Source organism: Lagopus muta, chromosome 14, assembly GCF_023343835.1.
Source record: "Lagopus muta isolate bLagMut1 chromosome 14, bLagMut1 primary, whole genome shotgun sequence".
NCBI lineage: Eukaryota > Metazoa > Chordata > Aves > Galliformes > Phasianidae > Lagopus > Lagopus muta.
Window position 1 is genome coordinate 14,173,781 of NC_064446.1, and position 21,775 is coordinate 14,195,555.

The following is a 21,775-nucleotide window of genomic DNA, read 5'->3' on the forward strand; positions in this document are numbered from 1 at the left end:
GTAGTTTTGAGGCCCAGACTTCAGATGCTTATTCGTGGTCACGGATGTTTAATCTCACATGGCACTTGTTGCTGCTGCCCAAAATAACACTGTGGTTCCCTGGATCTCACTGTGCATTAGTAGCTCTGTTGTTTTGGGGGTTTTTTTTGTGTTTTTTTTTGTTTTTTTGCAGGGTGCATTGTCACAGTCCAGTGTACTTTGGTAGTGGCAGATGCAACCTCAATGTGAAGGGAAAGAGGGGACAGAATTCTGGCCTTGATCCCTATAACACATGGCTGTCAGTGGGCAGGATAGCAAGAAGAGCTGTGTTGGTCCCAAGGCAGGCATTGGCTGACTTATTTAGGTCTTTTTGATAGCATTAGTATGGCCAGAAGCACCTTAGCTTCCTTTCCTTTCCCTTGTCCTCCTTTCTAGGATAGGAACTGACTTAACCAAATACAAGGAAAATGTGTGCTATGGAGAATGGTTGCCATGGTCCCAGAGCTTCAGCACTTCGGGGGGGTTTGTCTGTGCTTTTGTGTTCCTTGGTCTGTGGCCTTGAAGAGGAGAGAGCCTTTTTCAAAGAGGTCCAAGAGGATCAGTTTAGTGGGTGCTTCTTGCTTTTACAGACCTTGGGGATAGGTTTTATTTGCTGTACTAGAAGCAAAATGCAGCGTCTCTCAGGAAAAAGCCTCTCATTTGTGTGTCTTCCCTTCTGTAATGGAGGGGGAAGAAGCTGAAGTGTGAACCAATGTCTGAATGTTTGACAAGATGTGAGGTTTGCCATGTGGCATTATCTGTGTGGGAGTGAAGGTAAACAGCACTGCTGTTCTGTAGGGAGCCTTGGCACTGAGCACTTTGGGGAGGGAGTGTTTGTGATGCTGGTTCCTGACAAAAAGGTATTAAAAAAATATATATAAAAATCCCTGGAGAACCCTCTGATCCTTAGAGGTCACCTGAGCAGGAATGCAGTGGTGGAGGGCAGGGTTGGGGCTGCTCATGTTTCCACGCAGGAATTCTCCAGAAGTGTAATCCCTCATGCAGCAAGTTAACCAGTAATCAGGCCCTGCAGTCACGCGGCTGCTCAGTGTGCCCTGGGCTGGATGGCGGCCGTGGGGCCCCAACACGTCCCTGCAGGCAGTGGATTGGGCAACGACCAGTTGTCCATTCAGTTCTGGTCCCAAATCTTTATGGACTGGATCTTCTTGCAAAGCTGTGTTGGTTCAGTTTCCGAAGGGAAGTATTTAAAATCTCAGCCTGGCTATTTGTTAGGATTTTTCTGCTTTGTATTGCACGTCAGCAATGTGACTTGGCAGCTGCACCACTGTGTGTGCATGCTTGCAGGATGGATGCGGGGCTGAGGGCAGCTTGGGCTCACAGAGTCCCTGCTGGAGGAAACATTTCTTGGGGAATGGGGTGGATCCTCTGGTCAGGATAAAGTGTTGAGCAATTGGAACCGAACCAGGATCCACAGCTCAACCCCACTGTCTGATGCTGACTGCAGGTGTGTCCCTTCCTGTAAGTTGACCTGATCTTGGACTCGTGGATGGCCTTCTGATGACCTTGAGATCATTCCTTTGCCATCTAGTGACTTCTGGTTAGGCATGTCTCTTGACGAAAGCCTTGAGAAGTCCTGCAATAAACAGGCACTTGTTCCACTTGCATCCTCCACTGCTTGAAGGAGAGGCAGGACCCAGCACTTCCTATTCTTTATTGGTTTTCTAGAGTGTTTCAGATGCATGGTCCTTGTTGGCACCATGATTGGGGATGACTGATGACTATAATTTCCATCGGTATGGGGAAAAAAAACCACAAACAGTAATCATCTCAAATAGGACAGCAGGTACTGTGGAGGTGCTGCTAGGGCTGTTACTATGAGAAGGATGGGGAGATTTCAGCATTGATGTGGGAGGAGGCATCAACTCAGCAATCACTGAATGGCTTGGGTTGGGAGGGATCTCCAAATTCCTCTAGTTCCAAGAATTTAGGGGGTGAGGTTTTGGACTTTTCTTATTTTTTTCACTAGGGCATGTGGCTGAAGGGCTCAGGTCCCAGTCCCACTGCCCCTGCCCTGGGGCACAGTGTGACTCCCTTGTGGCTGTGGGGTGTTATCAGAGCAGAGCCAGTGGGAGACGTTAGCACGCAGGACTGGCAGCTTGCTGGTGGGTGTAGAAGCCCACACAGCCTTTATTTCTGTTGTCTGTGTCACGTGAGCTCACAAAGACAGCCGATGTTATCAGATCAATCCCTCTGGGCTGTTTCTGCATTGATCCTGAAAAGTGTCCCAGCCCTTCCCCTGCTCCCAGTGGGCACTGTCAGTGCAGCTCCTGCCCCTCACCTGTGGGATTTTGTCTGGGTCCTTCCAGGCAGCTCTGGCTCCATGTGGGCTGAGCTGAGCCATCTCTCCTCTGCAGGCAGATATATGTATATGTATATATGTACATTATATAGAGATTGTAGGGTGGGGAGAAGTTTTAGGGCTGAGCGGTTTATTTCACCAATTAAAAAACCCAACTTGTATCCCTTTGTGTATATTTGTATTCATGTGCTTCTCTTAATGAAACAGCTACTAATGAATTTTAAAAATGGAAGTTGGAGCAAATATTATTTCAGCCTGTGTCTCCCTTGGGATGTTGTTGGCCCTTCTCATTCTTGTGGTCTGACTCAACTCCTGTTATCTGCCTCCTTATTGGTGTAAGTGAAGCACCAAAGGCTTAATGTCCAGGACCTGGGCTTTGCTCAGGCTCAGACTCCTGTTGGCACCCTGCTCCAAGCTGTGTGCTGTGCACTCAGTGTGCCTGGACACGTCTTGTGCTCTGCATGGAGCTGTAGGCTGTAATTACTTCTCACTTAGGCTGCAAAAACTATTTTTCCTCTTAATCCCACAGCAGTACTGAGTCACCACATTTCTTAGAGTAGTGATTATTCATGCTCTGGTTTAAGAATTAACATTTTTTGAAGCTCTGTTTTGCTTAGATTTAGTTTTTCATTTATCGTTTCCTTTCTGCTTTGGTGCTTGCTCTTTCTGTTCTGTGTTTCCTGGAGATCCTGCTGGTTCAGCCTGGGCTGGGTGATGTCACCCTGTGCATGAAGGCTGGAAGGACCTCAGGGGGTCCCCTCTCCTTCCTACAGCACACTTTGTGCATACTGGATGTACCCTTGTTTCTTTCAGCAGGTTTCAGGTTATTTATCAAGAAGGAGGGTAACACCACCTTGCCTTTATTTTGTGCAGCATGCCACAAAGCACCTGAACATAGCTGTTGAAGCTTACTCATCCACCCTTATATATGTATTTATAATAAATACTTGAATAAAGTGAGCTCTGCTAAAGCTTGTCCAAAGTCTCTTTGATCCTATCTCTGTGATGAGACACAGCGGAGGGCTGTGTTGCTTTTTCAGTCCTCATACATGTTCAAATACAGCTGAATTTGGCAGGTTGTCTTCCTGCAAAAAATCAACCTCATTGTTCTTATTGGTGAGTTTTATCTTACATAGTGTCTGCTAGCACTGAGATGCTCTTTAGGTGGCATTAAGAGGCTTCTGAAAATCTCGGTGTTCCTCTTCAGATGGTCAGGAATAGTGTCAGGGCAGTCATTAGGTACCAGCAGGATGTGCTGGAGGTGAGGGGAACAATGGCCTGAAAAGAGCTCCTGCACAGCAAACTGACCTTTTAAAATACATTGCAGGAGACATGTCTGAAAGCAAAGCCAAGAAGATCGAGATAAAAGACGTGGATGGGCAGACACTGAGGAAGCTGATTGATTACATCTACACAGCTGAGATAGAGGTCACGGAAGAGAACGTGCAGGTGAGTCTGCTCCAGTCACTCCCCTGGAAACCCGAGTCAGAAGCTGGCTCCTCAAAGGCCCTTGGGGATGAGTGATCTCTTCAGGAAAGTAAATGGTTGAACTTGAAAAAAGAGCTCTTTCCAGCCTTGTTTAGTCTTGAGGCAGTTTGCTGCTTTGCCTGTGCTTAAGTCTTATTGCATTTAGCCTTTGTATCGAGCTCTTGTAATGAGCTTAGGCATTTGCCTTCCAAGAAGCTGTGCTGACTTGTGGGTCAGTCTGTCGAAGGTCAAAATACACTCAAACAAGCAGAGAGTCAAATGTGGCTTAAGGTCATGGCAGAGGAATCTGGCTGCTTGTTTTTAAGTTCTGGGGAATTTGAATAGTTTGGCAGAGCTTTGAGTGGAATATATTGTTAAAATGAGGGCATTCTTCCCTTCTTTGTGTGCATTCTGTCTTGCAGCTCTTTGAGGCAAATATTAGTCTGGAAGTGGAAGGAGTAATTGAAAGGCAGACTACAGACAAAGCAGGATGCTGAGGAATAGTGTTTTGTTGTCTGTGTCACATGGCTAAGGCTACTGGTAAAGCTTTTTCTTTGTGCTAGTATTTATGAGAAGAAAAGGGCTGTGCACTTAGCTGCTGATGTCTGGAAGGGATGCTGGGAGATTGTTGCTTGTTCCTCATTTTTGTTTGTAAGTGACAGTTGGAGCCTGGTGTCTTCCTGCCTGTGATTTGGGCATTGGATGGGGTACAGCAGTCAGTGTCACTGGAGAGAGAGAGGAGAAATGCCATGCTTCTATTGACCTAATGAAGATAGCAAAGCTAGACTATTTAGAAACCCATTACTGCTTGAACTCAAGTTATTGCTGTGGCTGGGACACACTCGTCTGCTCCAATCCCTTGTGGATAGCATAGGCCCTTGGTGTGCTGTAGCACATGGCTCTTCCTGCATTAATCTTCCAAGTGCTGTTAGAGCAAAGATGCTCAAACCCATTGCAGATCCCCTCCTTCATTGCAGTTGAGCTCATAGGGATCTGAGATACCATATAACTTCAGTAATTATAGTGGGAAAGCAAGGTGAAGCTCCTTGGACCTCTGGTGTCCTCCATTGCTGGGGGAAAAATGGTATTTATGCACCATCAAGCTGGCATCTTCTTGGGGGAAATGTGAAGCCTTACATCCATGTGCTTTCTGAAGCATTTCTGCTTTCCTTTCATACTGCTGGTTGGTAGGTGGTCACAGAATCACAGAATGGCCAGGGTTGGAAGGGACCTCAAGGATCATGAATCTCCAACCCCCCTGCCACATGCAGGGCCACCAACCTCCACATTCAATACTAGAGCAGGCTGCCCAAGGAGTCCAGGAGCACCCACTGAGCACATGGAATGGGCTGAGCTCGGGCTGCTGTCTGGTGTGCTGGAGCCATTCAGGCTGCTGAATGGAGCTCGCTGGAAGTTACCACGTATGCTCCAGCCTTTCTTCAGGAGAGCATTACAGTGCTTTGTGCAGCTGCACCTGGCACAAGCAGTGTGGCTGCTGGGGCAGGCTGTGGTGCCAGCTCTGTCCTGCTGTGTGCTGACAGGAGAGACCTGCCTCGGAAGCCCAGATGTTGCATTTTGTGATCAAACAGAAAGCTCAAAATCTTTTTTCAGTAAAGCCAAACGATATCCTACCTTGCAGTGGTCTGGGGATTACAAGGAGTTGAAGTAAGAGCTATGCATATCTTCATATTCTGGCTCACCTCTCTTGGACAATAAGATCAAAAATATGTTTGGTGAATACTAATCTTTAGGCGTAGAGTTTTTTTTTCTATAATAAAGCAGTTTTTTTTTCTCCATGATTTATTTAAATAACCACCTTGTGAGCAACTCTGTAGGCTGGAGGTAAATTAATTCATGAAGGCTAAGAAATGAAGCTGATCTAGGGCAAGATTAATGGACTAGTCTAAGTTTTATTGTGTGTTAAAAATGTCTGTGCTTAAAATGTTTTATGGGATTTAATATCATTTTGTGAAGAAGCCCATCAAAATTTTAAAGAGAACTTTCCCTCCTGCCTGTGGGTATTTTGTTGCTGAACAGAATGCTGTAAGTGGGTTAATGTCCACCTGTGGCCATAGAAGGGTCAGCAGAAAAGAATTTTCTGTTATTCCTTGGAAAGGTTCACAGCAATGAAGGCAAACCAACGAGAAGAAAGTGGAAGAAGCGAGCCCTGGATAAATGTGCCAGTTAACTTCACTGTAGAAATGACAAGAGAAAAGATTGCTAAATGGCATGAAATGAGCAGATACAGCCAATGTATCCAACACATGAATAAATAGAAAGGCCTTGTCAGTGAGCAAAAGAAAACAAGAGCAGAGTCGAAAGGAGAAAAGCCAAGTAGTGAAAGTATGGTGGGAGCAATGGCAGGAGCTCCCATGTGTGCTGCTCTGATGTGAAGCAGTGCCCAGCTGTCGCAGCAGCAAGCCTTCTTATCAGTGCTTTGTTGTTTCTTTTCTAATAGAATCCTGTCTTTCCTTTTGCTGTTGTAGGCCTCAGAGGGTCTCCAGGAAGTAAGGCTGTTTGCCCAAGCGTGTATTTGTGTAGCTGTTTGACAATTTGTTTCACAAAGTTTTGGGTTGGTTTTTTTGGTTTTTTTTTGTGGCTTTTGTTTTGTTCTTGTACACACATCCTTCCTTGTTTTGCAAGGGGCCAGCACGATCAGTTCCAGTCATCTCTGTAGCAAGTTGCCCCTCAAAGGTCTGTCCAAGTGTGCAGGTAAAGCGGCCATGTTGTACCAAGTGCTCTTTTTGGAGTATCATAGAATCAAAGAATGGCTTGGGTTGGAAAGAACCTCAAAGGTCATCTAGTTCCAACCCCCTTGTTGCAAGCTGGGCTGCCAACCACTATATCAGACTGCTCAGGAGCCCATCAGGCCTCGCCTTGGATGCCTCCAGGGATGGGGCATCCATCCATAACCTCTGTGGGCAGCTTGTGCTAGTGCCTCACCTCATTTCTTCCTAACATCTAACCTAAACCTCCTCTCTTTTATTTTAAAACGCAGATGAGAGCCAGCCTGCCCAGCTCAGTTCTTCTTTATACATTGGAACTCATTTTCAGAGAGATCACGAGGTGATTACAGTCAGCAGTGGGATGGCTCAGGGATCACAGACAATAGAAGGGTTTCTGTACTGAGTGTTTTGTCTCAGAACACATCTGGGATTTAAACTCTCACTTGTTTGGAAGGTGTGGAGCAGAGGAGGAATTTGTCTTCACTGCAATCGTGCTGTAATCTGAGGGAAATCCATCCAGGAATTTCTCTTCCCTTTCTGTTGTACCCCATGTTGAGGTTAGATGGAAATACACCTGTATCATATGTATGACACATATTGTTCATTTGAATGTGGAGCATGATGAATTTGTTTAGGGAAAAAAAAAATCTGTGCTGTGCAGTTTCTGCAGAAGTGAGGAAAACTGATAGGAGTGAATTAGGGAAGTTCACTGATGTTCACTGAAGGCCTGGTTGGGCTGCAGATGTCTAAGAGAGATATAGGTGGTGAATACTGTCCTGCTTTAGCATGTCATACCCGTTCTTACCAATGACACTTAATTACTTACAGGCAGCCTGAGAATTGCCCTCCCAATTAAGAAAGTCGTTACCATTAGGTTTGTAACGATTCCCTGGGAAAAGTCCAGATTAACCTGGTTTCACAATTAAATCTTTACTGATGAAGCACAGAGTACTGTATGCATGGTGTGTCCTTGTCTGCTACCACAGTCTGAGGCATGGCTCAGATGGAAAGGAAAATGAAGAGATGTCTGGAAATCGGTTTACTGGGGGAAATAGATGTTGAAACTGTCAGCTTTGCAGACACAGCTATCATAATAAAAAATGACTTGAGAAAAGAGGAATAAAGCTTTGCTGGAATCGATAGCACTTCCTATTCAGAAGCGTGCTTCTGCACCTCAGGTTTCCCAAAGGACTTAAAGACTTCAAAAGAAAGGAAGGAGAGTGTCTGAGGCAGATGCAGTTTCAATACAGCCGCAGTACAGGGGTGCAAAGTGGGTCATTTCATCTCCCTTCCTACAGCGTGCTTCAAAAGCGACAGTAGGTTCAAGCTGAGGGTAAGGCAGGGAGCCTTTCAGCTCAGCTTTGGGAAATGCAGTGATCTGGGACTGTTTTCTCTCTGCTGCAAATGCTCCGTGCTTGGCATTGCTCTCCTGGAGTGTTGCAGTCCTTCAGCTGCAGGCTGAGCTCTGCTGGCCTGCTGTCCTTCCTATGCTTTCAGGAAGTCTTCTAGGTTGGATTGTATGTGTGGCACTGGGGGCTGTGCTGGGAGCCTGGCAGGTGTTCCTCTGCTTCCTAATCTCACTTCTTACTGAGAAACAGCTCAGCTGTTCTGTGTGAAGTCAGAGAAGGTAGATCAAGAGGGAAGCTGTAAGCTTCTCCCTGCTTTCTCTCTTTTACATCCCTTCTTATGCCTGTTCCTGGAGGTTTGTGGTTTCCTGATCCCACATGTGTGCTGCTTTGGCTGTTTCACCCATGTGAAGCATTTCAGCAGAACCACTGTTGCTCATGCTACCCTGTGTGGTAGCAACCAGGGAGTGGTAAAGGCTCATTGCCTTCCTTACACTGAATAGCCACATGATAGTAATGTCATTTTATCTCCATGTTCCATGTGCAGCGTAGAGTTATGTGATGAAAACTGAGTGTTGAACCTGCCCTGCAGATGCAAAATCTGCTTGTTTCTCTTGCTCGTAACTTCCTCTTTGAGCTGTCTCCCTGTTTGGGCAGATGTGTGATCCCAGCTGTGGCTCTGGATGTGCTGCTGAGGATTACAGCCAGTACCTTTCCTGGCTTCCAATTTGACTAAATTGTCAAAGCAGCTTAAAAGCTTTAATATCTCCCCTGCCTTGGGGAAGTGCTCCTCTCCCCATCTGCAGAGGTGGAATGTTGTGGGTTGCCTCTTTGCTGAGGTTACCTGCAAGCTCACTTCAGGCTCTGAAGTCCAGCATTAACGCCCTGAATGTTGAAAGAACCTTACAGCAACACAGATCACTTTTGGCTGAAAGATGTTTCTAGTTTGGAGACATCAAAGGTTTATGAAAGTATTTAATGGCACAGACAGTGTTCTGTAAAATGTGAGGCTGGTACAGAGTCTGCAGAGAGCACAGCTGGAGAAATAGATTGTTATTACTGTTCAGTGCCATAGATGAGGTTCTGGACATAATTTATTTAGCAAAGAAATCAGTCTCAGTAGTATAACACATAATTTAGGTACAATTACAAAAGACAATTGGATTTGGTAAGGAGGTTGAATAATATTTGCTCTAAATTGTTTGCAGTGGTTGGTGTTCAAATACTAGGAGCCGAATTCAGACCCAAGTGAGTAACTTGCCTGGGTGTTAATGAGGCTGGAGTCGGGTCCTGCTGTATGATTAGGCAGGGCATTTCCTCCTGTTATTTCTAAAGGAAACAGACATTGTGCTGGCGGATATCCTTTGCTTGCTTTTTGCCTTCCCTGGTAAAAAAACAAGTAGAGTGGTGAGATGTTAGCTGGGAAATAAGAAAGAGAAAATCCTCTCATCTGTTGATAAGCTATTTTTATCCTACTTTTAAAGGGTTATATGATAATGCTCATTTTGAAATAACTGCAGTGGTGTGAGGTTCCTTCCCTGCTGCCCACCCAGCCAGCCTGATGCTGCAGTAGGAGAACTGGGATGTCCAAAGAGCTCTAGACATGAGTATCAATGATGAGCTTCTTCTCTCCTGAAGGCAGCAACCCCAAACACTTGAGCTCTGCAGCCCCACCTGCAGTTGCATACTAAATGGACAGGGTGTGTGTGGAGGAAGCTTTGGTCATGGGTGGTTTGTAGGCAGGTCAGGCACTCACATTTCTGCTGATAGGAGATGGTTCAGCCAGATAGAAAGTTGCTCACAGCTAGGTTCCAAAACCACAAGAGCTTTGCTATCTTGATTTAATCAAAACCACCAACTAATCTCCTCCTGGCATCAAGAGGCTTGGGCCAAAATGGGCTCCCAGGTTAATTGTTTTCTTTTTCTGTTTACCGTTGCCTGTTGGAGTGGCTGGTGGCAGCACTCAGATAACACAGAGCTGGGCTGGAATGCACCAGGGGCTTAAAAAACACCTGGGGCAAGCTATGAGTGTCCTGCCATGATGGGAAATGGGAGTATGGGGGGAGGGGAGTGGGGAGGGGAGGGCTTCTTCCCTTCTCTGGCACTGAGATCCAGGGAGGTGAATGTTGCTGACCTACTTTTTTTTTGTTTAGCAGCTACTTGATGCAGGGGGTTTTCATGGTGTTTTTTTTTTTGTTTGTTTGTTTTGGGGGGGTTGGAAATAGTTTTCCGGAAATCTGTGCTCAGATGTTGTGCACAGATGCCCAATTTGAAGGCCATGTGCAAAGCAGAGCTGCGGAAGAGCTGGGATAAGAAGTGTCCACAGTTGCTGTAAGACGTAGGAAAGGAAGTAGCTGATGTCACAGGCTGGAAGATCCTGACCCACGTTGTTCTCTACTTCCTATCCTTGCTCACTGACCTCCAAGATGGTCTTTCCAGCGGATGTTGCATTCTTGCTCCAGTTTTGTCTTCGATTTCTGCCTTTGATTTTGTAGGTACAAAGCAGCACCTCATTTACAGATGAGCAGTGCTGAAGTGTCCACAGCGTTCTGTGGGGGGTGAGATAGGGGCTGGGCTGTTGATTTGAATGGCTGACCGCGTTTTTCCTGAGAGCTCTGCTGTCATCAAAACCTGCTCAAGTTTGCTGCAATCCCTCTTTCTAATGTGGGGCAGTTTGGGAACCCTGCAGCATCCACAGTGATGTCTCTCTACCTGGAGAAGGAATTGCATGTAACTTTTGCAAGTTGAGTATCAATTTTTCTCTGTTGCTAACTCCAGTTTTTCTTTCTTCTTGTTCCAGGTATTGCTGCCAGCTGCTAGTTTATTGCAGCTGATGGATGTTAGAAAAAACTGCTGTGACTTTCTTCAGTCCCAGCTGCATCCCACGAACTGCCTTGGAATTCGAGCCTTTGCAGATGTGCACGCATGTACTGAACTGCTGCAGCAGGCAAATGCCTACGCAGGTGAGCAAAAGGTCATCCATCCCTTAGTCGAGTTAAACCTGCTTGCAGGCACAACAACTTGTAGCAATATGTTCATATTGGTCTCATCATGCTTCTAGACCAGCAAAGGAAATTGTTTATTGTGTTATTGATTTGTGGACTTGTTGTGATACTGCAAATCATGAAACGTAGTTTGGTGGCAGGGAAACCAGGAGGCAAAATAAAAACAAGCCAAAAACCCAACAAATGAAACCCCAAACTCCGTGTCCCAGCCCACAGAGTAGTTCCTTAGTATGTTCTTATTTAGCTCTCTGGCTTCCTGCTGAGCAGCAGAGTTGATGTCCTGTTACCCTCTCAAAGGCGAGCTGCCTGCTGAGTGCAGCAAGCTGTGTTTGGGGGATTTGTGCATTCTGTGAAAATTTGTCAGCAGGCAAAACTAAATCTTGTGGGTGGGAATGGGAACACTCATCTGAAACAAACTCTTGTGCAACTTGAGCCTCTGGTCTGCAGAGAAATGGCAGCTTACGCCGTGGGTAGATGAACTCTTGTTTCTTTAATTCCTTGTTAGTGGGTGTTTGGTTGCAGTAGGTAGGTGCAGGCAGTGGCTTTCAGTGTTCCTCCTCTACATTGTAAATGTGAATTTGTTTCAAGCAGGCACGTGCTTTTAGCTCCCCTGCACTTTCCAGTCTCCTCTGGGAGAGTTGCCCTTGAATTCTGCTTGGGATTTCTCTGCTCAGTTTGTTTCTCTGCTTTTCTGTCTATTTATATAGGCAAAAATACACCTGCTTTCTCCTAGAGCACCTGCTCTGGCCTGCAACGTTTTCCTTGGTGTGGTTTTTATCCTTAATTGGGACATAAGTAGGCTCAGTGGAATAAAAACATGCCCACTGAGTCCTCCTCTATTCTCTTGCAAATAGAAGTAAAATCTTTTCAGCTGCTCTGGCTGTATTATCCCCTAGAGGAAAAGGTACCCTGGAAGGAATGGTTAATTGTGTAAAGGCTTGCTTGTAGTATCTCATTATCCTTGCTTCCAGGCCCTGTTTAATCTTTAATTCAACAAGCAGTGCATTCACTGTATATTTATTTGGTTGTTTGGCAATTAGAAAGTCTGCTTTGTTGTTTTATTGGCCTTTGTAAGTTCCAGTTAGTACAGTAGCCCATGTAATGTTAATGGAACTCCATTAATAAAAATGTCATTAAAATTCTTTTTGCTGTGTTGTTTATGCAACGGCCTTAATCCAAGACAGAAGTCTCCAGGCTCAAGAGTCCGTGTGTATGTGAACTCAGTCGCTTGGGCAGTGCTTGGTTCTGGCCAAAGGAGAACTTCAGTAAGCAGAGGAGCTGCCTTGGTGGAAGCAGGCACAAATTACTTTATTAAAATCAGTAAATATTTTTACTTGCTTCCAACAAATAACAGAGATCAAATATCTTTCTTCTTCCAGATGCCAATCCAGAATGAATAGGAGATTGTGCCCAGAAGTCAGGGTGCACACAGATCACTGTGTCAGGAGCATTTCCTGTTTTTCAAGTATCTAAGACCAGGAGAGATCTGTAGATCTTGTGTGTGATTTCCAGCATAACACAGAATATTAAGCTTTATCCAGATACTGATATTTTCAGTCAGAACCTTTGGCTTAGCTGTTGGGTTTTAGTGCCCATTGGGTTAACTGGAGTCTGTGGCTGGAGAAACCAAGTGTCTGCTGCAGCACCAGCATTGGGGAAGGCATTGTTTGGGTGAGTTCTGCAAGGAGATCCCCTCTGGAAGTTGTGCCAGCTCATGTCCCTGTAGAGCTAGCTGCTTTTTGGCAGGCAAAGCTATTCACAGAGGTGAAAAGAAGAGGCAGATCCCCTGCAAAGGGAGCTCTTTGGATATATGAGTGTGAGCTACTTCAAGCTCAAGATTTGTGTTTCAGTCAGAGGTAAATGGGATGTGGCAAATGGCAGGATTAAATTGGTGTAAATTGTAAGAAATTATGGGAAAACTAAAATTGCCTGCAACTGGCTGATGGCCATTTTGACCTAGAAATTCTTTCCTAGAAAATACTTTCTGGTTAGATGTAAAGCATGACAGATTTGATGATCCCTTTTGGATCTATACTGCAAACTGAATTCTTCCAGTTTAGCATTACAGGCAGAGATGTGAATTGCTGTGTTTTAAGTGGCTCCCAGAGTTACAGCACGGAGGGATTTGAAGGCATAAAGGAAGAAGAAACTTGTGCAGTTGCAGTCTAAGTGGAAGGAGGCAAAACTCCCCGGGAAGGTGGGTGATGAGAGTTTGGAGGAAGAAGGTGAAGTTTATGCATGTCCAGAAAAAATTAGAAGGTAGAAGCAGAGAAAGAGATCTGATCCCATTTGTGTTTAGAAGGCAAGGTTCCGCTCCTGCCCATCTGTCTGTGTGCCTCTTTGCACATACGGATGGATCTGGATGCTCTGGGTCCCCTTGCTGTTTGCTGCTGACCTGTATCCTCCAAACTGGCAGTATTTGGCTGATGTGTGTTAAAAGTGGGCTTCGCTTTGAATACCTACATATGTCAGGGACTCTTGCTGGAGTCTCTCATCCAAGTGTTGGGCAGGTTTGATTCTGTCTAGGTTGTTGAAATGGGTTAGGAGCTGACTCTCAGGATAGCTGGGTTGTTTACTTTTCTTAAGGAAGATATTGACACTTATCTCAGTTGTTACCAGCACTCGTATTTGCTCCTGGAATGAACTTTGTGGCTTTGCATAACATTAAGTTCTACTTTATGATTTATTGTTATTTATGAAAGAGTCTCATGAGGCTTGTGTTACTTTAAACAGCATCACATTTCTCAACCTCCTCTGCAACTGTTTTCTTTTCTTTTCCTTGTGCCACCATTCAGATGCAGTGTGCTGTTTGTCTTGGTTGCTCAGAGCTGTAATAATAGCGGTTCTCTGAATGCTGCAGTCCTTCCATTGACTGAAATCATTATAATTTTCTGTTCCCCTTTTTCATCTGTTGAACAGAGCAGCACTTTCCTGAAGTGATGCTAGGAGAAGAATTTCTTAGCCTTAGTCTGGACCAGGTTTGCAGTTTAATATCAAGTGACAAGCTCACAGTCTCCTCTGAAGAAAAGGTACAGTAAATTGTATAGCAACGTTTAAGAGTGTTGGAATGTTTCTAGATTTTACATTGGAAACTGTTCTCACATTATGCTCTTTAGGGGCCATTTTCCACCAGAGCTCATGAAAGGAAAATTAAAAATAGAGCGAATCCTTAAACCACATTAAAATGACCTTCACTTGGTTGTTCTTTATAGGAGGTAATGATTCTCTGATCCGTATCTCTTCCAAAAGCCCTGGGGAACAGAACTGAATTCCAACCTCTCATCTGCTGTTGGTGTAAAGCTCATATTACCTGTTGTAAAACCTCAAAAACAGGTGAATTGCAGCAGGCCAGGGAGGAACGTTGCCTTCTGTTGCACTTTGAACAGAACAAGGAAAAGAAGCCCACAACCAAAAAGGACAAAACGTTTTCCTGGCATCGTCAGTTGTTTTAGTGGAAGAGAGAAATAAACCACTTGTGGTTGGTGTTTTGTGGTCGAAATGTTGAACTCCTCTCGTGCAGTCTGCAGTGCTGGATAGGAGTGGGAGCGGTGGGTTATGGCACCTGGTGAGTCCTCCTGGCTGTGTGCCCCAGGGACAGGAAGAGGAATGCCAGTAGAGGCTACAGGAGAGCTTGGGAGTTACCTGCCTTGGACCTTCGGGCACTCTGGTGAATGCCTGTGTTCTGGTGGGGTTGGGCAGCCATTCTGTCCTCCAGAGCTGCACACCCATCCACCCCAGCCCATGCAGATGTGCATGTACTTGGGCCCATATGGACCACGAAGCTTGCCAGAAAACCTGCAGCACAGAAGGTGTAGATGCACGTAGACCTCATTCAGATCCCAGCCTGCACACCAGGAGCACGGAGGCGTTTCAGCAGCGTGCTGCTGCTGCTCAGGCAGGGCTGGAAGGGGAAAACAAACCACGTGAACTCCAGGCAGAATTGCTTTGCATGAGCCAAGCTGCCTGCAAAGAGAAGTGCACGTTTAGTAACAGTTTTATTCCACTTTTCTGCAGCATTGTTAAAAAGCTTTTGATTGGCCTTGAGCCCAGAGAAATCAAAGTGCCCACTCCCTCATCTCCACTTTGTACAATCATAAGCAGTATTTCTTTAGCTGGTTCTAAACATTGAATGTGGAAATGGGTGGAAGGAAATAGAAGCGTAAGCTGCGTGTTCAAAACAGCATGCTAATAACAGGAGATAAGCAGGGAACAGGATTTGAACATAAATGTGAAATATGTGCTGGAGTCCAGAGAAGTGCTGAAAATTGAGTGCAGATGAGCACGCTGCTGCTTTGGATTAGCCTCAGTATGATGGATGAGCACGTGGACAAGCAGTTTTCTTGTCTGCTGGTGTAATTGATGTATCTGTAGCTGTACATGCATATACATCCATGTGTAGTTAGGTAATTATTTTTCAGCAGCAAAATATAGTAAGTACCTCAATTGTTTGAGAGCTAAGTTGTCCCAACCAGAATTCATGAGACGTCTTCATGCTCCTGTGTTTGCTGTGTCCCACACATTTGCCAAAGCATCCCCACCTCTCTGTGTCACAGCTGAGCCCTGGCAGAGCCAGAATACAGCAAGGGGGAGGGAGAGCATGGTTGTTACAGTGCCTCAGGTCCGTGTATGTGTTCTCTCCTTCCTCTGCCACCCCTCAACTGATACTAATTGGCTTGATAGATTGTATTCCTTTACTCTTGGCACACTTGCAGCCCTTGGCTATCACGACTACAAAAAATTATATGCAGCAGGGTAGTGTTGGTATGTGCCTACCTCTGTGTTTTTCACCAGCACTGAGGTGGTTAATGCCTCATACACTCCTGCTGCTTTACCTTCCTTTCAGAATGTTTTGCTGTCATGTTCCTCTGTACCTGGATTAATTGCTCCACTGCCCTATTGGGCTGGTGCAGAATAGGTTAATGCCAGCATGTTTGTGGGCTAAACATTGCTTTCTGCTTCTTCCATGCTCATTTGCAATTAAAAATCTGGTAACAACCTAGTTTCCATTTTAAATGCCTTGTAGCCAAAGTGAAATTGTTTGTTTGTTTGTTTTTTTGCATTTGAAAACGCTTGAAGCTTCTGCAGTATTTTCCTCTGCTGTTCACTGGTGTTTGATTACCGGGCTCCCTGTTGCTTGCTGAAATCCTATTGCAGCTTCCTGAATTCCAAGTAGTTCAGAAAGAGCTTTGTTGGCATAGGAAATGAGGCTCTTGCTTTACTGCTCGCTTTGGTTTTTTTAAGCGCATAGTTGAGCAGAGAGGAGGAAGCCCCTCTGCTCTGCCTCTCCTCTGTGTGAGTGTCTGTTAGGGCCTCCTGCAGATACACTTGTTGCAACAGCTGAGGAGCGAGGTGGTGCCCTCCATTCCTGTTGTCAAGTTACTGACCTTGGGCCCAAACCAAATTCCTTGGGGAGGGATGGAAGAAAGAGAAAAAGATTGCCCTGACCATGGGGAGACCCTGGCAGGCAGGCACTGGGCGAGGGCAGCTGTGCAGGGGGATGCTCCCAGAACCTCACCAGTAAGCAGAGAGGGATCACAGCTGTAATTTTTCATTAGATGCAAGCTGAGTGTCAGGCTGTCATTTGGACGCTGGGATTCTCCACTGCAGAGATCAGCATCCTGCCGTGTTACAGCTGAGACTGCGCTCCTTGCTGTCCTGCCTGCCCAGCATGCCCTTATTTCCCTGTGCCTGCCTTCTGTGGGTATTTTGAGATCTGTCCTGTGGGTTTCTCATTCTGGGGGACATGGTGTGTTGATTAAGCAGAGAGGTGAGCGCAGTGACTTGCTGTTTGAGCTGGCTCCTCCAGGAGGGGTATTTGTTATTGGTGGTAATGGTTGTGGCTGATTTCATGAATAATGCCCAGTGCAAATGTCAAAAGGCCAATTAAGTTTCCTGGCTGCCTTCCAGGAGCTCTGTGCAAGAAGAGGTGTATGATTGTCCTGGACACACGCTCAGCTCAGTGAGTGATACAGCACAGCCAAATGGGAGGTGCTCATTAACCTGCATGTTTAGTTCACCTCTTGGCTACCGAGGTGATAGCTCTAGCTACAAGCTGCCCCCACTTCTTCATCTGTCTGGTAGAGACCTTGCATCTCCTTCACCATTGTAAAACACAGCGCTTCTGGTGTGGATGAGGCGACTGCAGGCTTGTTTGTTCTCTTCTCTACATTCATTGTGTTTTATCTGCGTAGGTCTTTGAAGCAGTTATTTCTTGGATAAATTACGAGAAGGAGTCTCGCTTAGAGCACATGGCTAAACTGATGGAGCATGTTCGCCTCCCTCTTTTGCCCAGAGATTATCTTGTACAGGTCAGTCTGCAAATAAGTAATTAATATTGCACTTAAGCTTCTTAATCAGTGGCTTGGCTGTTTGCTTCTGAGATGGCTAATTTGGCGTGAAGCAGAGTCTGTCAACAGAGGAATAAAAGGGAAAAGTGTGTGGACTCTGAAATCTGTGTGTGTTTGTTTTCATGCATGCAGAAAGCCTGTAAAATGTGACCTGTGCTCTGCCCAGCAGTGCTAGGAGCTGAGCTCCTGCCAGTCTTGGTGGAAGCATTTAGAAGTAAATATCTTGGGATTTTTTGCCTTAAAAACACTCAGGTAGTGCTTGTACAAGGCTGCATGGTTTTCTCTATAGTGTACGTGTGATAATTTTGGCTTAAGAAGAGTCCTGTGCAGGAGCAGGCTCTGTGAATGTGGGATTGTGTAATGGTAGGTGAGATGTGCTCTTAGTCTGACTTAGTGATTGTTCTTGACAGGATAATTCCTGGGATCTGGGCCTCAGTAATGAGATGAGAAGGGGTTGGTATGTGGGCTTTTAGACTGCTCTGCTTTCATCTTCTGTCTAAAAAGTCAACGCAACAGAAATAAAATTGATATACAGAAGATGAATGCATAATGTCTTTTTTCTTCCTTTTTAACTGTATCCTCTGATGCAGGAACAGATATGGCCTTTTCTTAAAAATTATGACTCAAAATGAGGAATTACTCATTTTATGTGCAGACTCCTGCTGAATTCTCCTCTGTTGAGATATTAGGTGTCTGACAGAGAGTGATAAAATAGAGGGAGAGCTGCTGCTCTTTAATGATTCTGGAAGAAAGGGAGCTTGGATGTGAATGCATTTGTTTCTTTGGAAAGGGCTGGAATTCTCTGTCTGTCTTCTGCACTTTTTGTGTTGGTACTTTGGAAGAGAAATTCTGGTTTCTGTGTGCTCCTTGTGACCTGTGCCACCAAGTGCTTCACTTTAAATGACCTTTCATGTGTGTGCATGCTCTCAGACAGTTGAAGAAGAAGCTTTAATCAAGAATAACAACACATGTAAAGACTTTCTTATCGAGGCCATGAAGTATCATTTGCTTCCTCTGGATCAAAGGCAATTGATCAAGAATCCCAGAACAAAGCCAAGGACCCCCGTCAGCCTGCCAAAGGTAAGCCAAGGTGTCACTGTGTCACCTCACACAATGTTACTGGTGGCATTTTCTGTCTTTTGAAAGGAGCTTATGTGCTTTTACAATGCTTTCTAACTCTGAATTGTTTGCATTTCAATCGCTCTGAGCCCATTAGAGGAAGTCCCTGATCAGGATGCGAGCTGCATTTCCTCTGTGTTGTGGCCAATCCTCAATGCCTGTGTTGGGTGAGCAGAGCAGGGGAGGGAGCTGTTGGGGAATGTGCCATGTCATCATATAACTGGTGCTGCTGGAGACCAGGGGTTAGTTCAGGCAAAATGTTACCATCTGATTCTGAGCAGAACTGCAGACACAAGCTGAAATCAGCTGGGGTCAGGTGTTACTGCAGTCAGTGAAGACATCAGGAGTTTACATCAGGCCTGTGAAAGAAGAGCAGAAGTCACTGCTGCAGAAGGAGAGTGTCTGTCACCTGTGTGGAAATGGATATAGGCTGCAAACAGTTCACAATACTTCAGAGCTGCTTCACTGCCTCTTCTGGCACTGCATATGCCCACTGTGGGTATGTAATGAAGTTCAGTAAACCAAGACAAATTCTCAGTATCTCTGTTCAAGGGACAATGCTCTGCTCTTAAAACATTTTCTCAGCTATGTGTGGTCTGGGGGCAGTGGCTGTGTCCCCAGAGCTATGGCCTCAGTGTCACTGACCATGGGCTGCAGGCAGCTGCCAGGAGCTGGATGTGGCAACAGCACTGCAGCCTTGCTGAGGAACGTTGTCTCTGCTGCCTGTTGTTTTTGTGTCTCTGCAATCAGAAGGCAGGAAAGCAGGAAACAGCGGCACCCAGACGTGTGAGCAGGAAGTCTGAAGCAAATTCCAATAAACTCGGAGCAGCTACTGAATAAATAATCCTCATTACTCCCTGTGTTTATCCCGGAGGCATGAGATGCTTTCAGCTCCACTTTGTTAGTGAAGAGAAAATGACAACAGAAACTGTTTGACCCATGCTCCAGAGATAAATGCAGTTGGTCATTGTGCCTGTGAAGTTGGTAGTGAGCTTTTCAGCGATTGTAAGATGCCAAAAGCACCGTGTATTATTTTTCTAAGTACAAAGCATACGGAGTCTGGTTTGTGGGTGGATATGAGATCTCTACTATTCACATGTTCACATTCTGGAAGGTCTCAATAAATTGCTGATCTGCAGAGCAGCTCAGTACGTTGTCTGCTCCTCCTGCAGGCACTGAGGGGGTTTGTGTAGAAGCTCTGGGGACACGAAGGGCCACGTGACCCTTGTGCAAGGATTAAAGAAGTGAGTCAGTGACTAAAGAGATTCTCAGCATCTACTAATAGCATGACCTACGAGTACCAACCCAGATCTTCTGTGGGGCTGATAACTCTTTTTTTGTTGTTCTTTTTTTTAACTGCAAAGAAATGGGAGAAGGTGATGATCTCCTAGCAATCCGGTTACTGGGAAACTTTCATCTCATCTGCTGGTCCTGCTGTGAAATCTCTTAAGTCTATAATCATGTGAGGCTCTGCAGCTTTCCATGAGAGCCTGCTGCACACTTAGTGGTCAGACTGCTAATTTAGGCTGATTTACCTCCTAAGGTCACATTGTCTTTCTAGAGCAGTTCACTGTTTTCATACTCTTGAAATAATTTAGAGCATTGTCTAGCCCTGGACTTCTGTGGCAACTGTGACAGGAGTTGAGCTCATTACCTTATGACCTCAAGTGGAGTCTCATCCCTCAGCCGCCTACAGGTGCCTTGTAGAGGCTGATGCCAGTATCATCTTCCCTTTAACTACATTTGGAGCCCCCTTATCTCACTCACTGCTCGGTGGCCTTGTAAAAATCAGATTGTCGTAGTGTTTGCTCCTGTGGTAAGAGAACAAATCTTCCCTCTTGGTAGCAGTGGAGGGGACAGAGGGAAACATGTTCAGGTCAAAGTGCAGGTAGTGCTGTTTATAAATGCCAGAGGTTCGGATGCTGCCTGTGCACATGGCTATGGGCTGCCCTCCAGAGCTGAGGGCTGGCAGCAGGCAGGGCAGGTTTGTGAAGGACTGCACTGCATGTGGTCGCAGCAGAGCATTTCTCAGGTTCCTGAGATTCACTGTTGATTAGCTTCACATAGCTCTTCCCTGTCTGTGTGGAGTTTAAGGTTTAATTACTAGATTTGCATCAACACATGTAGCAGCCAGAGGCTTTAATGAAGCTGACAACCTACTTCCTTCAGCAGCCCAGCAGCACTGGGTCTTAAGTCCTGCTTTCCCCAAGTGACATCTTCCCTGCAGGTGACAATACAGCTGGCAGGTTTAATTTGTTAAGTGGCATTGATTATTTTTAGCACCATCATGGAGATAATGACTAAACACTGGGCTGGCTGTGGAAATTACTCTGGGATCTTCTTTGCTTAAAAATTCTTTGGCCACAAGCCTTGCACGCACCCTGCTGCAAACTAATTCTGTGTTTCATAGGGAAATAGGGCAAGTTGCCTGCTTGGGAAACAGTGAGGAAGGGTTAATGGGGGTTGTCCCATGCAGTGTGTGTTAAAATGGAGATGAGGTTTTTCTTTTGAAGGATTGACTGAAGTAACTGTCTGCAGAGGCTTCCGGTGGGCTTGCAGCTTTTGCCTGGCAGCTGCTATAGGCTGGGGTGGGCTGCTGCATTCTGTTCAGAGAGCAGTTGCCCAGGCTGATGTCTGAGGTGGCCCAGCTCTCATTTTCCCTTTCCAGGTGATGATCGTGGTTGGCGGGCAAGCGCCCAAAGCCATCCGCAGTGTGGAGTGCTATGACTTCGAGGAGGAGCGGTGGGACCAGGTTGCTGAGCTTCCCTCCCGGAGGTGTAGAGCAGGTAATGGGAAAGCTTGCTGCAGCTTTCGTTGTGTCCAGCTCTTCAGAGCCAGATGAATGTGTCCTCAGTCATCACTTCAGCTTTCCTCTGTGCTTTCATCCTCAAACAGCTTTCTTTTTGCCGTTCCTTTTCCTCTTTCCCTATACGTATGCCCTTTGTGTTCAGATGGGTGCCCTGCACTCTGCAAGGCTTGCTTTCTGCCTGTCTGCCCCTCATAGTTACTATCCCCATAAACATCCAGTTCTCTGTGGTTTCCTAGTGAAAAATCAGAGGAGCTCAGTAAAGCCCTCTGGGTCTGTTAAGGGTCAGTGGAGAGTGGGTCTGAAAGCTGGGAGCGTTTTCCTGACAGTATGATATAGATGTGAATGTGGATCACCATTTGGTGTCCTCTGTGACTCCAAAAAATGTTTCATTCAGATTTGAATCCATCTGTGCCTTATGTTGCTGTGCGTTTATGTGCATTTTACCATCCTTACAACACGTATATTTTATCATACTTGGCTCCACTGCTCTTAACCTGCAGAAAGCCCTCAAGACTTGCCCACGTTCTGCTCTTCCCTGCTGCCTTAAGCACCCTGGCAGCCATCTGATAATACTTGGTTCTTCAGCTGTTTGTAAAACCTCCATAAGATGTCTCTCCT

At 45.7% G+C, this 21,775-nt stretch overlaps 1 protein-coding gene across 3 annotated transcripts in view; it reads left to right on the forward strand.

Annotated features, from left to right (window-relative positions):
- The window catches only part of KLHL3 (kelch like family member 3), a 112,981-nt gene that overhangs the window by 80,736 nt on the left and 10,470 nt on the right, over positions 1-21,775 (forward strand). For all 3 annotated transcript variants that reach the window (XM_048961053.1, XM_048961052.1, XM_048961054.1), the window contains 6 exons: positions 3,666-3,787; positions 10,678-10,840; positions 13,802-13,911; positions 17,074-17,190; positions 18,160-18,309; positions 21,017-21,134. In XM_048961053.1, coding sequence (XP_048817010.1) covers positions 3,666-3,787; positions 10,678-10,840; positions 13,802-13,911; positions 17,074-17,190; positions 18,160-18,309; positions 21,017-21,134 — 780 coding nt within the window. The remainder of the gene's footprint in view (positions 1-3,665; positions 3,788-10,677; positions 10,841-13,801; positions 13,912-17,073; positions 17,191-18,159; positions 18,310-21,016; positions 21,135-21,775) is intronic.